The 15596-nt window shown below is 36.7% G+C and overlaps 1 protein-coding gene across 2 annotated transcripts in view; it reads right to left on the reverse strand.

The window, feature by feature from the left end:
* The window catches only part of RECK (reversion inducing cysteine rich protein with kazal motifs), a 45881-nt gene that overhangs the window by 5495 nt on the left and 24790 nt on the right, over positions 1-15596 (reverse strand). For both annotated transcript variants that reach the window (XM_039550126.1, XM_019285580.3), the window contains 11 exons: positions 14812-14845; positions 13773-13970; positions 13137-13404; positions 11506-11685; positions 10335-10547; positions 9399-9535; positions 8781-8921; positions 6707-6895; positions 3834-3956; positions 3172-3343; positions 918-1110 (listed from right to left, as the gene is read on the reverse strand). In XM_039550126.1, the coding sequence (XP_039406060.1) occupies positions 918-1110; positions 3172-3343; positions 3834-3956; positions 6707-6895; positions 8781-8921; positions 9399-9535; positions 10335-10547; positions 11506-11685; positions 13137-13404; positions 13773-13970; positions 14812-14845 (1848 nt within the window). The remainder of the gene's footprint in view (positions 1-917; positions 1111-3171; positions 3344-3833; positions 3957-6706; positions 6896-8780; positions 8922-9398; positions 9536-10334; positions 10548-11505; positions 11686-13136; positions 13405-13772; positions 13971-14811; positions 14846-15596) is intronic.

A 15596-nucleotide genomic window follows, 5' to 3' on the forward strand; every position in this document is an offset into this window, starting at 1 on the left:
TAATGCTTAAATAAAAGGACCATATTTAAATCAACTTATTAAATCAATGAAAATCATTGTCATTTCACTATACCTTAAAATATTCTATTAATAAAATTAATTTGTTAACAACTCATTAGTAAATTATTAATTCATCTTAAGTGTGGTTTTGTGTGCTTAAAATTTAGTGTGCATGCACATGTATATCTAACACATTATTATATATTTTTATATATTACTTATTTACCTGTATTACTTACATTTGTGTATGTGTTATTGTAAGGTGACAGAAGCAGCTTGTCTAACACCACCGTAGAGAGCGGTGGGATGGAAAAACTAAACCTAATCCTAATCCTTCTCAAGGATTAATATGAAGACTAATCCAATGCAGACTCACTAGGAAAGTATTACAGACTGCCTAGTCTATAAATAGATCCTGAGCAATGAACTTGGTAAACCTGGGGCACAATCACACAAAAAGCTAAAGACTTTCTATGGCTGGGCATAATTTTATATTTAGGCACGTTAAAACTGGTAAGAATTAGCATTTAAGTAACCAAGGAACTGCACTAATTACTGCAAACACACCTTAGTGCAAGCTTTAATAGCTTATATAGGAAGATATAAATATCAAGAGTATGACCCCAAAGAAAGCATAAGTAGAGCTTTTGATTGGTTTTGAGACAACTGTTAACTAAAGCAGAGAAACACTTAACAAAATTCTGAAGATTGTGAGAGTATTTTTTATACTAGTTAAAATTAAAATTTTAAATGACTACTTTCTATTAGAACATTTTATAAGCTATAAACCTCAAACAGAATACTTCAAAAAGACCTAAGCAAACGAACAATATTGAAAAGAAGAAAAATAAAAATTGTTAAGTTGAACACCAAGGAACAAAGAAGATTTGACATTCATTGCTAGAACCACTTCCTACCTGGCATGGTCCTCGGTATGCTAAACTTTTTCCTTTTTGGTACAAAGTACACAAGTTAGTGTATTCCACATTGTCTGTGTCACAAACAGGATCCCGTGTCTGGTCACAATTTAACTGCCTTGGCACACATTCATGCTGGCTACATTCGAACTTCTCAAAACTGGTCAAGCAAACTTGTTTCTTTGGTATGCACCTGCAGAAAGTAATAATAATTTCATATCGTGTCATAGGATTTATTTAAGTCTCAAAATACTCAGGGAAAATATTTACAGTGAAATTTTCTCCAGTGCTTTAGAGCTAACTGTGTTTCAGCAGAGCTGCAGGAAATACAAATGATGAAACACTCTGAATAGGCCCAGTTCAGGTCTCATCACAAACCTGGAACAGTTTCACACCACATTTACTCGATGTGTGTGAACACAACTACAGTTACCAATAACATTTATCTTTTACCAAGTATTTTTCAAGGGATTATTGAGAAAGGCTTGGATAAACTTCTCACCTACTCCCACACTTCATTTTGTAAATGAATATTAAGAACAGCTAGGCTAGAGAAAATATGGAAACAGTGAGCAAGAGGAAAAGATTGTATTGCAGAGGTCTAGTCTCTCCCTTCTCTGAGAAAGGGGTGAAAACAAGACCTACAAGATTATATGGTTTCAATTACAAATATCTAATTGGATTCTAGCTTTGTAGGTTCAAAATATTGGACAACATCCCATCTAGGGGATGACTGCAAACAAACAGAAAAATCTCACATACACACTTCCTTGGCATCGATTCCTTCGCAGCCTTCACAGACAAGTACAGATAGAAATTCTTTCCCCTTTGTGTTAAACATGTACCTTCCATGACCTTATCTGCAAAACATCTGGCATTGGCCCTGCAAGGCCTCCCTGTGCTAGAGAAATGCCAGCCTATGCAGTCTGATGAACAGCCTGATGAAAGGTCTCATGGCCTTTTTGGACAACCCCCTCCTCCTATAAATGACAGCAGTGCTGCTACCACTGGATTATGCACAATGTGTCCTTATTCTCTCTAAGAGCTGCGCTCCCATGCGTTACAGATATGCCTTTAATACTAGGGCAGGCTCGGAAATTCTGAGATTTAAACCCTTCACAAGCAGAATGTAAGATCCTAAACAGATTCCAAGTGCATCGGGGGCATTTTCAGATGAGCATGTTCAATTTGAGCTATATTATCAAACTGACCCAGAAAAATGTATTGTGTACAGTCCTTTACTGAAACTACAAGTTGAGGTTCTGAGCATAATGGTATTTTGAAAAACAGGAAAGCCTCTCTGTACTCTCCAAATTTCAAACAAAAAGTAAAAAATACTTATCCACAATGCAGCTTTGAAATTCCAATTTTGAATGCCATAATGGCTGTTACAGCTACAAAACTACAGTGTTTTCTCAGTATTTTTCTGCATCATGGCATTTTAAGTACAGAAAAAGGAAAAAACCCTAAAACCGCTACAATCAGTTTTCATGAAAGTGCAATATTACACAACTTATTTTGATGGCTTTCTTTCAAAACAGAAAAATGCAGTAATTCAAAGGAGACTGCAGTATTGCACAACACTGAGAAAATTGAAGACAGAGACCAATATTGTGAGCCACAGACTTTGATCTCTGTAAGAAAGGTCAGATTTTCTTTTCGCCTGACACTAGTACAAAGCATATTTTTGTTTTAATGTATTTGTCTATGCAGATTTTGCTTTTCTTGATATTGAAAATCCAGAGATTGTACAGACATAGTTTTCACAAGATTTCAGTCTAAGAAAAAAACTGGTGATTGGTATTTTCCTATTTTAGAGACAAAAAGCACAGATTATTGACTGAATAAGCAAGACTGACTCCAAGTCTTGAATTCTGATGTGGGTCTTCTTTGTAAACTGCTAAAAGAAGGTGTGAAACAAAGTAGTAAAGTGACAGTTATTGCCATTTCGACAAAATTTGCTTCTCCCACTTTTGAAAGTGTACATCAAGTCTCTTTTATGGCTGAACTGAGATCTGCATAATGAATTTAATTGACATAGCACTACAAAAATGGAACCAAAAACTGGCAGTAATTACAGTCCAATATTACTAACTATGATAAATAAAAAGCAGCTACTTCAAACAGTTATTTTTATTGGAATAGCCCCAAAGTAGAATGTTACTACAATATACAACATATTCAAAGAACACATAAATCTGCTTTATGAGTTGATGAAGCCAAAGAAAAGCTTAAAAACATATTCTGCTTTTACCTTTGATTTTTATTACAAGGGTTTGGGTTGCAAGGATCCTTGGAAATACACGATCCGAATTCAAACTGGTTGTCCTGGAGGCCAACGCAGCGAGCTATGCACGCGCTGGGATATGTGCGCCCGTTCTGGCCACAGACTGGGACAAACTGGTCCACACAGTTACAGGGCAAACCTGCAAGAGCAACACACAGAACGGGGACTGGCTGCACACTCACCTTCTATGACACAAGATACACAAAGGGTCACTGAGCATCTCTGCCTTCCAGCAAAGTGCCCTTAGCCCTTTCCTCCCACCTGTCATTTAGCAATGCTGGAGCCCACAGGCACTTACAAGGAGCAGGAAGGGAAGTTTGTGTCTGGCCTCTTTGCTCATTCTACTCAGCTTTCTTTTCCCCTGAACTCCTTATCTCTCATCCCCAGTGTACCCTGTCTCTACTTATTTTTACGTACTACATGCGGTTTTATTTTTCAGTACTGATTTTCTTTTTTAAAGTATGTGCTTTTCCTGCAGTGCAAGTTGGACATGAGAAAAAGAAATAGTTAAAAAAACGTAGTAATAACAAATTATCAGGTGTTTTCCATTAATACTGTAGAAAGAATTTAGTTGATAATCCCTGCTCTAAAAATACTCAACTTACAGTTTTCATGGTTTGCAAAGTTACCTGTAAACTTCCGACGTTCGTCCTCTGAACTGTGCTCAGTTAGACACTGACGTGTAGAACAAATCAAGTTTCCAGCAAAACAGGAACAGACATTGCAATCTATATTAAAGGATGTTCCATGGCCTTAAAATAAATTAAGTAAATACATACAATTAATGCAAATACACCAGAAGACTACATATTCATATATACTACACAGAAATTGCATTCTCATTAACTGTTTCTGTAATTTCCCTTATTCAATATATTTTCCCACTGAAACTTCCATCTTTTTTCTTTTTTTTTTTTAGATTTCAAGTTTTGCTTTATTCACTTAAAGGGAAAGTCTGTTCACATGTGGTTTTGATTAATTAGTTAACCTGGGAAGCAAGCACTTTGTCCTTTCAAAGCCTGTATAAATTAGGTTTTCTGTTGTATTTTTTTAAAGAACAATAAATTCTGGCTAGCATGTTTCATGTTTTCTTAAAGGTAAAGCTTTTGTAAAGACACATTCTTCTCCTAAATTAAATTTACCTAGGACTGCTAAAGTTCTAGACATAGTCTCACACAAAGCACATTCGTGTTTGTCAAGAGGTAAAAGTGCCAATGCTTCATTCCAGCCCTCATTGGATTGGAACGTATTTTATAAGTCAGTAACATTTTTACACCTGAATCTAAGAATCAAACTGCAAACTTAGGGGATTCTTCTTCAATTTAGCAACTCCAGTTCAGTTTTTTGAACTGTCCATATGACTGCCCTTCACTGTGATGTATGTTTTGTATAAAATCAATTCATGTTGATGAGAGAGTCTGATCTATCCATAACCAAACTGGTTATCAAAGACTACCAACAAATACATAGCTCCTGAGGAAGACATAATAGTAATCATGCCTTACAAAATAAGGTAATTCCCTCTAATCTCTCTTCAAGAGATTGAGATTGAAAATTAGAATTTTTGATAAAACATTGCATAGGCACAAGGAAACCCCTCAGCACTGGAGTAATTCAGAAGAGGTGCTCAGAGACAAATGAGGGCAGAACAAGAGGCGGTGAGAAAGCCTCTGTAGCACAAGAACCTCACTACACCATAGTACTACTCAAAGGACCAAGGAATTTGCCAGCAGGGAAGAAGAGGTTAGATGGTAATGCCAAACACAGGATCTCAGGTACCCGATCTTCAGAGTATGTGACTTAGGATCCACCTGAAAACTTTACAAGGCTATTGTCTTTCACTGTCAAAGAGTGCACACAGCAACCTGTCCTTATCAGTAATCATTTCATTAGCTGGAGTCAACTCACAACACAAAAAACCCCAGCATAATTTAAAATATTCAGTGTTGTTCTCTTTATAGAGATTGGTTTAAAAAAAAACAGTCCAGATTTTATGTCCAACTGATACAGAAACCAATTAAATATAGTTATTGCAAAATGTTTACATGGTGACCATGAACTTTTAATTCTTTGTTTTCAATGCATTGCCTAACAGATTTGGAACCTAGTAATTTTTATCTTTTATTACATAAAACCTTAATCGCCACAAACACTTCATGAGTCACTGGCAAATGAGAGGAACCTGTCTGGTTTTGGGGTTGTGGTAATTTGTTTGCTTGTTTTTAAATGGACAGCACTTATTGAATACCTACAGCTGGGTAGGTATTCCACACATATTGTTGAATGGTTATCAGAACAAGTGAGGGCTGTACACTGTGCAACCATAAAATACAAGTACAGCATCAGATATTTTTGTGATTATTTTCACCAGTAGTCTGAACAACTGCAAGTTTTCTTGGACAGAATGGTCCATAAAAAGTTACAGTCACCATTTAAAACCTGTATTTGCTAACAACTGTATCTTAAAAGTATCTACTTTCTCCAGATACTTTCTACAACTGTCCACCAAATATATTGTTAATGTTAAGATGTTTTCAGTGTTCTGCTTCCATGAACAAATAGTACCAATTTTGGAAAAAAAAAAGGAAAGAAAAAAATTAATCCTTATTACCTATGCCAAATTTAACTCTACACAGAGAGCTGCCATGGTGAGGAAGACTTTAAAGAATCACAGTGTTCAATACACCTTTATCATCATTATGTTGCTTACATGTTTATTTTTAGGCATATGTTAGCCCCATTGATGAATATCTTAAACTGTAATTCTTATTTAATGTTGAGATTGTGCAAAACTTACTAGGGGATGTTTAGTGGAAGGACCAAAGATAAGGAAAAGGAGGAATTAAGACGAATCAAGCAGGAAGATGTGTAGAAAAGCAAAGAGAAGAGGGGAAAAAGGGAATGGTTCAGTGTTGACAGGCAGCTGGACAGTCTGTCTTTCTCACTGAACCCTGCACTTGATCACCACAACCTATCCTACATTTTTATCCAATCCTATCTTTAATCTTTTAAGGTGTGTGCTTCCTACTCTGAGTATGTGCATGAGTACTAACAAACCTTAAGCTGGATGAACCAATAAGTAGGGTAAGAGGTCTTTGTGCCAACCACTGGAGTGGAAACACAGACCTTGGGAGTTCATGGGTCCAGATGCCACAAGCCACTGGAAGGAAGAAAAAATACCCCCCAACAAATCCAAAACAACCCCCCCAAACCATTTGGAGCTAGTAAAGAAACCACCCCATGCTAAAAAGAAATGGTGTACTGAGAATACCCTTCACACAGGACTGTGATTGATTGAGACAGACACAGTTCAGTACCGATTTCAACAATGGAACCCCCCAGCACATGTAAGACTTAACCCAGTATTAAATATAGGGATGTAATCATCAGCTTTTGTATTTTCTGGTAAACTCTGAATTCAGACCCTCTGTGTCTTTTCACATAGCTCAAAATTCATTAGGTAAGGAGCACGTGCTGGATACATCACTGCTCTATTACTTACTTTTTCTTTGTCCTCCAACAATGCATGATTTCTGGAGGTCAACACAATGCATTTCCATACAGTTCTCCAGCAATCCACTGTGTCCACAGGTACAAATCTTGTAACACCCAACATCACCAGCTGAGGATGGAACTTGGATAAGTGTGCCTTGACGGACAATAAAATCGGAGGCTTCTCCCAGTTTGCAGCCTGCATACAAGGAAAAATTTTAGCTCGTAAGTAGTGAACACATGGGCGAGTGCCATTACTGAAATTAATTACTACTCTGACTTGCAAAAAACATAAGGTGTTCTTGAGCAGCCTTACTCTTGCCCTTAAAACAAATTCATCCATTTCACAGAGGCAACAAGTAGTAAAAATAGAAGATACTTGATCGAGACAAAGTTCTGAAGTACCTGTAAAGATGTTACTTTTGAGAAATAGACTTGAAATTCCAGTAATTCTCAAATGTTTTAATTTTTCAGCTCTGCAGTAGTATGAAACATGTTATATGTCAAATACTGCACATGCTTCACTCTCTCCAATACAGGATTTGAATTAAAGGGTCTCACAAGCAAAGCCCAGTCATTCCCCTCTCTCACATATTTTATTGTGCCTTTCTTCCCTACTTGTACCTCCTAAATGAACACTGAAGGATTCTTACAAGTAGATGTGAAGAGGGAAGAAAGGGAGAAAAAGCAGGAAAAGTGGATTTAAAAAAGAAAGAATGGAAAAGAAAAGAAAATGGTTTTTAAAATTGCAAGGAAAAATAATAAAATAAATAACAGATTGAACTAACCCTACAAGAGGTGAACTGCAACAAGCCCCCTGAAACTTTCAGCCAATAAAAAGACTGAATTAAAACACCAAAGTAACTTTCCGACCTTCAGAGGAAGCAAATTATCTCTTCAAAAGCTCTGTGTGAGCTTGTTTTCAGATGACTTTGAATGACTTTTGTGGCAAGTGAAGGCAATATAAGCTCTATAGTAATAAGGCTCAGCTTTCCAGGAAAACAAAAATATTTTGTAAGGGTCATAGAAGCATAACCAAAACAATATCCCTAGGCTCACGCAAAGAATGAGCTGAAGCCTATCCTCACTTTTAAAAGAGCACAAGTAGAGCAGATGTATGAGTGAAGCAAAACCCAGCTTTCCTCCTTTTAATTAGGAACCACTGGGGAAACGGCTGATCAGCCACAGAACTGCTGGAAGAAAAGAGGCTCGGGGAACTGATATTAGACAGCTATGGCAATGTTCTCTATCACCTCCTCTAGAAAGGAGGCTGATCCATGCAATTCAGTGTAAAAATCAGTGTTGCTCTCACTTGCTCAGTCACACACATGCTCAAGTGGTCACCAAATGCACACTTTCTGCTCTGCTTCAAGAAGCACAGCTGACCCCTCGAGTGACTGAATGACAGCTTCTGCTTTAAAGGAAAGGGAAAAACTACCAGTGCCCAGGGCAGAACAATGAGGGGGTTGTAGAAGCTGGACATTTCAGAGCCTCACACCTCTTTTGGTAGGTTTGATCCTTGTTATTAACACCACACAACCCTGCCATTTCAAAGTTAGGTACCTGAAACTTGTTCTGCATGAGGCTCTCTCCCCAGTCAGCTCATGTTTACACACGGTGCAGAAGTTAGACAACACCAGTGTTCTAAAAGAGCAGCTCCCAAATGACCATGAATGCCTTTCTGGTGAGGTGCAACCACATTAAAAGTGTCACTGAAGGGAGCAGAAGCAGAAGCGCCGTTGGCTGCATGTCCAGACGTGTTTGGTGGGAAGGGCTGGCCATCGGGTCAGTGGGAGGGGAGCTGTGGCACTGTGCATCTCTTGGTTCCCCTTGGTTGTATTCCTCTCTTTTTGTTATCTCTCTTTTCATCATCAGAGCCATCACAACTATTATTATTAACTTTATTTCAGTGACTAAACTGCTCCTCCCCAGGCCAGAGGGAGAAGTGAGCGAGGGCTGTGTGGTACTCAGGTGCCAGCTGGGTTAAACTGTGGCACAGCAATCCACTTTAAAACCTTCAACAACATTTCAATGACATATATTGACCAGCAAAGTCCAGTAAAGAGAAGCCCAAAAAACCTTACCTGGCACACACAAATATGGAAGACACAGCTCTCCAGACTGACATCCTTTTCTATTTACTTCACATAGCTGATTAGCTGCACATGGATTTGGATTACATGGATGCGTAACATCTTCTACAATGTTGCCTAAAGAACTTGGGCCTGAAAATAGAATATATATCATCTATACTGATTTTAATGAGGTTTAATTTTCTTCAGCTAAGCATGGCATTTCTTATGTCCAGTAAAATCATGTTTTTGACAATTCTGTGAATTTTTTTTACTTTAATTATAGATGTAGAAGGTTGATATGACCAGGTAGTTAATGTATTTCAATAGTTTAATCCTCAGTCCTGGAAATAATGACCCAGATGATCCTTCACATGCAAAATGTATTTCCTCTATCTTGTCTGCCCAATAATTTTCTTGCCACATATGCCCAATACAAGAAGGAATAGAAGCAATGAACTATGGCAACTTCAAAATTCCAATTTTCTCTAATACACTAAATAACATGCCACAAATTCAATACAACTTTCTTAAAAAAAAAAAAAAAAAAAAGAAGATTATTTAAAGTAATGACAAGCATTTAAAGTCTCCTGGTTTCTAATTGTGCTGCACAGGTATGTTACTACTTACTCAGGTAAGTATCCAAAGGTATACAGTTCTCCAGGTCATCTGTTGGAGACAAGAGCTCACAAATACTCTCAGCTGAGTGGCCTTCAGGGAATTTATTATGATCTCCACACTTCTTCAGTATTTCCACACAATCTGATCTACAGATAAATAAAGAGACAGAACTTCATGAAGACTACTTGAAGAAAAAAGGTCTTGTATGAAAAAGATTTCTCTCTATGTTATTCCCTTCCCTGAATCCACAACTCTCCCGATCTGCCTCATAGCAGAGTGTTTATATATATATATATATATATATATATACACACACACACACATATATATATATATATACATATGCTATATTTTACATAGGAGGGAGGAATAAATTTGTGACACAAAGACAGAAACTACTGCTGACACTACTCCTCTTTGACTTTGGGCTTGGTGATCTTCATTTTCTGTGGCATCATATGCATGCGTCTTCCAAGACCAAGCATTTCCTTGATTTACTGATGTCTAATATGGGTTGAACTCTACCTCACTACCTGCACTACTAACTGCTCTTTTTTCTATCCAATCCCCAATTTCAAAATTTATTAAAAAAAAATAAACCTTAATTTTTTTCAGACCTTTCTGTCAGCTGAAAGCCATCAGTAGATCCCAAAACCAAAAAGAGGAAAGGTTTAAGACACCACAGAGAGCCAAAAATACCTTTCAATAAACCTTTTTTATCCCACTTTACAATGCAAGCATATACATCCATCTCATTAATAGGCAAATACCTTCATTTACAGCGATGGAGATTCAAGCAATGGCAACCATGCAATTTCATATTCCTTCCATGTTTGCCTTGCTATGTTTTCCTAACAGAGCAAACATAGTCCTAAAGCTTTTTCATTTTCATTAAAATCCTTAGTAGAACCTCTAAATTGCTTTTTGTTTTCCCCAAGTACTTACTTGCAGATAATACTTCCTCTAGATTTGCTGTGACAAGGTTTAATCTGCAGGGAACAGGCAATTGCCTTCCACATTTCTGGTTGGCATTTTTTAATATCAAGCACAGGAATATTTATGAATGGCATCTTAATACTCCCTTTTTCCCATAGCTTCATGTCATTCATGGCTCCCTGGTCTGACTGAGTATTGCAGCTTCTAAAAAGTTCTGTTGGTCTTAAAAGAAGAAGGTAAGATATAGCATGTATAAAAGAAAAAGAATGTACCACATATTTTTCCATTTCCTAATTCCATAAGAAATTGTACATCCTTCATATGGCTTGATTCTTGTGATATACAAGAAATTAATCCCTCCCACAGTTAAACAAGATCGGAATCAATTTGAAATCTGTTTTTGAGGAAGACAAGCTCTTTAAGACTCAAGGCTGAAACTCCCTTCTCACCTCTATCTCTTAAGATCAAATGTCACTTAAATATTTCTTACCTGAAGTTGACTTAAGAGCAAATATCTTAGATAGCCCAAATATATATGTAAATGTTTCTTGGTGAATCACTAATGCAAGTTGATTTATCATTTATATTTAGCCAGGCTTGGGATACTACTACTCATATAGCACTCATGCCACTACATACTATTTAAAAAAAAAAAAAAAAAAAAAAAGCCAGTGATCTCTAACAGCTAACAAAATTTAGATTTTTTTTTTAAACTCCAACTGTAACCTTGCAATTACTTTCAGACACCACTTTTAAATAATCTTGTCCTATAGAGTACAAACCCACAGAAACATCTCTGTAAGAAAGGGATTCTGAAAATGAGTAACATGTAAATTTAACAAACACTTTTACCTTATTTATAACACACAACATTCCAGTAACCATGACTTACTTGTCTATACAGTAAGACAGAGGAATATGTAGAGATAATAATACACTGTGACATTTTACAAGTTCATGGGTTAACTTTTATTCTTATAAGTTTTGTTACATCTGTTGCTAAATACATTTCCAAAAGTTCATTCTAAAGAAAAACTACTTATTTTCAAATTAACTGAAACCATATTTGCAGAAAGAAAGCTACATACAATCTCAAAATAAGTCTGAAAAACATTTCATTTTATTTTTGAAATCAAAGCATAGGAATTCCTTTATAAAATATTCAGTGTCTCTCTCCTACCTGTTATTAAAATTAGTGCAGTAAGTAAGATTTCTACAGCCCAGCTGACAAGGTTCTCGTACATCTGCTAAACAGGTCAACATGGAAACTTCAACTGCATTATACTCACAAAAGCGATCAAATTCTTGCCAGCTCTGTGAATTGCCCCAGCTTGTGCTATAAAGTTTAGTGCAGAGCTCTCTGAAAACAAACAAACAAACAAATACAGAGATGAAGAAAACAAAATTAAAAGAACAACAATTCAGATATAGCCCATCACTTCTTTGCAGCTCACAATAGCCTCCAGTCACCGCAGAGGATTGTGTTAGAGCCCACAAAGTCTGCAAGGGTACCCAAAATAGCCCATTTTGCTTAAGAATGTCAGCAAAACTTTAAGGTAGTAAGACTGAAAGACTTCAGGATATAAAACTGCAATAGCCAATAAAAATGTAACAGCTGGAAAGCTGAACTTACAACTTTGAGGTGAAAACTATCCCAGCTAATTTTACTTGTAATAAATCTAAGTTGACATCACAATGAACAACTTCTAATCCCATCCTTCAGCTTCAAATCACACTTTCTCCTCCTACAGAAATGACTGTCAAACAAAAATGCATTCCTTCTTTTGCCCTGATGTTTGAAACAGGGATACTGTTTGCTGCTTTTGTTTGAGATGTTTCTTGGTGTCAGCAATACGCAGCTCACTTTGTTCACAGCAATATCCTACAAGCTACAACTGTTCCCATCCCAAGGTATGGAACGACACTGTACTATTAGATACAGTACTTTCTTGCCTATTGAAAACTTGAGAGAAGGATCCATTTTTAGAACTCATTGTCAAAGCATGGAACTAAAAGGTACTTTTATCAGCTTCCTGTGCTACCACGTTCTAAGAAATAATGTAACTCCAGGGCTCTACTACTAAACTCATTAAAGATCCAGCTGCATTCAGGAGCTGTTGTTACTGGAAACTTTGATATAAAAGGAAATAACAGCTCAAAAATGTTTGTGACTTATTTATACATATTGATGCATTTAAAATGCAATCATCATCTATTTTTAAAGTGGACAGAAAACCACCCTAGACTAAAAATGCCTCAATAATTTGCAAGCATGCAACAATTTGCTGAAAACCTTTGTTTTTCTAAATGCCAGAATAGTTAGTTCCCTTATTTAATTACTAAATAACCTAAGTTATTTTTCACTGACAAAAACCAGAAGAGCATCATATAAGGAATACTGCTAAGGTTTTAACATGAAGCAACCAGGCACTTGAGAGTTTGTGCAGTTCATTGTCCTCTAGTCTCTCTTTAGCATCTTGTTAAGACCTCTTAACCAGAGGCTGCAATATTGGCTATTATGACCACAAGTATGGTACAGGTTTCATTAAATTACTGTGTCTGCTATAGTAAGCCAGTGCTAAGTGTGAGAAAAGGTTGATTCCTGTTATCAAACAGTATGTTTTAAGATACAAAGTATGGGACAGAATAGATTACCCAACAGATTACGATCTGATTACCTAAACCTGTATTTTTTCTAAGAATTCCAGAACTTTTTATTTGATGTATGTAGCAAGATTCAAGCGAAGGCCTGAAATAAGACAAATTCTTAAGTACTTTTACAATTGGAAATGAGGTTAGAGAGATACTGACCTACATGTGGAAGAATTTGCTTTGGAACAGCAATGGAGCTTAGCTCCATCAAGGCCCGTTGAAGGTGGGGGGTGCACAGTGACTCCTGGGTGAACAGATCTGGAACTCTCAAGAAAACATTGCCAAAGTGGGTCCTGAGGGAGAGGCATGGTTTTACAGCCTTCTATAAGTCCATCAACAATTTCAAGCTCAGTTTTCATTGACATAAGAATTCTTTTACAAGCAGCCTGACAGGCATAGTCTTCTGCTCTATCACAGCAATACAAACCTGTTAACAAAATAGTTAATGGTCAAGCACAAAACAACATTGAAGATGTACAACATAACAGCCCTGAGAAATAAAAGTGCTGTAAGGTGGATTCTTCTCCTCTGAAGAACCTCAAATAACATTCTCCTAAACACATACAGAAACAACTCTGGAAAAAAACTACAAAACCAATATATAAAAATAAAAAGTAAGTAAAAATCAATAAAGCACCTAAACCCAAAAGTTATCATTATATAAATTCATACAATTACAGTAGTACAATTTATACAACAGCCTTCTACAATAACAGATTTTATATAAAACTTATATGAAGTACGTTTTTAGTATCTTCTATAACTTTCAGTAAAGAAGGATTTATTTGTACTTACTGTCTGTAGGGTTTCTCATTGGATATGACTGTGTGTAGTTATTCACGCAGTGTATAAGCTGAGGGCTAATAGATGCACAGTAATTTTCAACTGCTTTAATTTGTGAAGGACCAGGAGAGGAGTCTGTCCGAAAAATTGCTTGGCAATATTCCCGGCAGTTGGTGTGGTGACCCGCATAGCTGCAACAGACTGACCCCACTGGGGAAGCAAACAAACAAACAAACAAAACAAACAAACAACAGAAAATCTATGGGTTCCTGTGCAGAGAAAGGACGAGATGAGCATGTCTGTACAACACAAGGATGCTCAAGGAAAAAAAAAAAAAAAAGAAATTCTACGTGCTATTGAAATATCTCTGTCTAGAGAATGACTGGAAATATCTGTAACTAGCCAAACTACATTTGTTTGTCTGGCAGGAGAAAAAAGTCAGTACTAAAGCTGCCTTGAACTCAAGTTCAAGACATGAGCAAGCCAGCTGAATCTCATTTTCAGCTGTTTTGTTCTTACTTTAGGTAACCAGATGTGTCCAATAATTGAATTATTACAGAAATACTACTAATAAACAAACAAACAAGAGTAGTATCATTCAAAAAACCCAGACAGACGGTACTGCGATTCACCCAATTTTGCTGTGTTGTTAAATACATATAGTAGTTCTTGAGAACAACTTCTACTAGAATTAATTCTGAGACACTGATTTCATTTTATATAAACATATATCAGGCAACAGAACACTTGCAGGGTTCTTAAAAATTTCAACTACGCATTTAATTTTGCTACTTAGCATGCATCAAATGAACAAGCAGAAGAAAAAGATGACAGAAAAGACTAATAGAGATACACAAATTAAGAACTGATATTAACTATACTAGCAGCCCCGATTCCTTTATTACTTGAGTAAGGCAATTTACTCATATGGTTTTTCCTTATATGGATCTATGTGTTTGTGTATATGCTCACCCACAGAACCTCTTATAGTTTAGACAAAAAATGAATGATACAAAAGAAAAGCAAACCAAACTATTTGTTATATACTTACTTTCATTTCTGTTAATACAACTAAAGAGAGCATTCTGAAATCAAAACAAAAGCAGTGTTACAAGCCAGAAAACTTCAAATAAATATTTAAGTATCCAGTCATTTGTTATAATGAGCCAATAAATCTTTGGTATTATTTGCTTCCATTAGATTGCATTAAAACAAAACCACTATACAAACAGCGAAACCAGGAAATTAAAAGATCAAGGGTCACCAAAGTTCTGTGTGCACTCATAACAAAATAGATAAATATTCAAGCAAACAAGTAAATTGGAAGACTTTCCTGGACTAACTTAGAAACAGGGTAAACTGCTATAATAAAAAAAAGTCCCAACATTTTGGGACACCCTAAGGGCAATGATTTTAAAGATTCTATGTAGAAAAAAAGAATTCTGCACAGATGGATACATGCAGATAGTATATCTCAACAAAAGAACTCCACGACAACAAACCTTAAAAGCTAAAGCATGCAACCAACTCCCTCAAACTGCAGCTGAAAGGCACAGCTGGGGGATTTACATGCTAAATGACAGAAGAAGGAAAACACACACACCCTGCTTGTTTGTTTCAGAGGTCTCTAATCTGCAGATCAGTCATGGAATGCTTTGGGTTGGAGGGGACCTTAAGATTCATGTACTCACAACCCCCTGCCACGGGCAGAGACACCTTCCACTAGAACAGGTTGCTCAGAGCCCCATCCAACCTGGCCTTGAACACTTTCAGGGATGGGGCATCATCCACAGCTTCTCTGGGCAACTTGTCCCAGTGCCTCACGACCCTCATCAT

The sequence above is a fragment of the Corvus cornix genome, chromosome 2, assembly GCF_000738735.6.
Source record: "Corvus cornix cornix isolate S_Up_H32 chromosome 2, ASM73873v5, whole genome shotgun sequence".
In the NCBI taxonomy this organism is placed as follows: domain Eukaryota; kingdom Metazoa; phylum Chordata; class Aves; order Passeriformes; family Corvidae; genus Corvus; species Corvus cornix.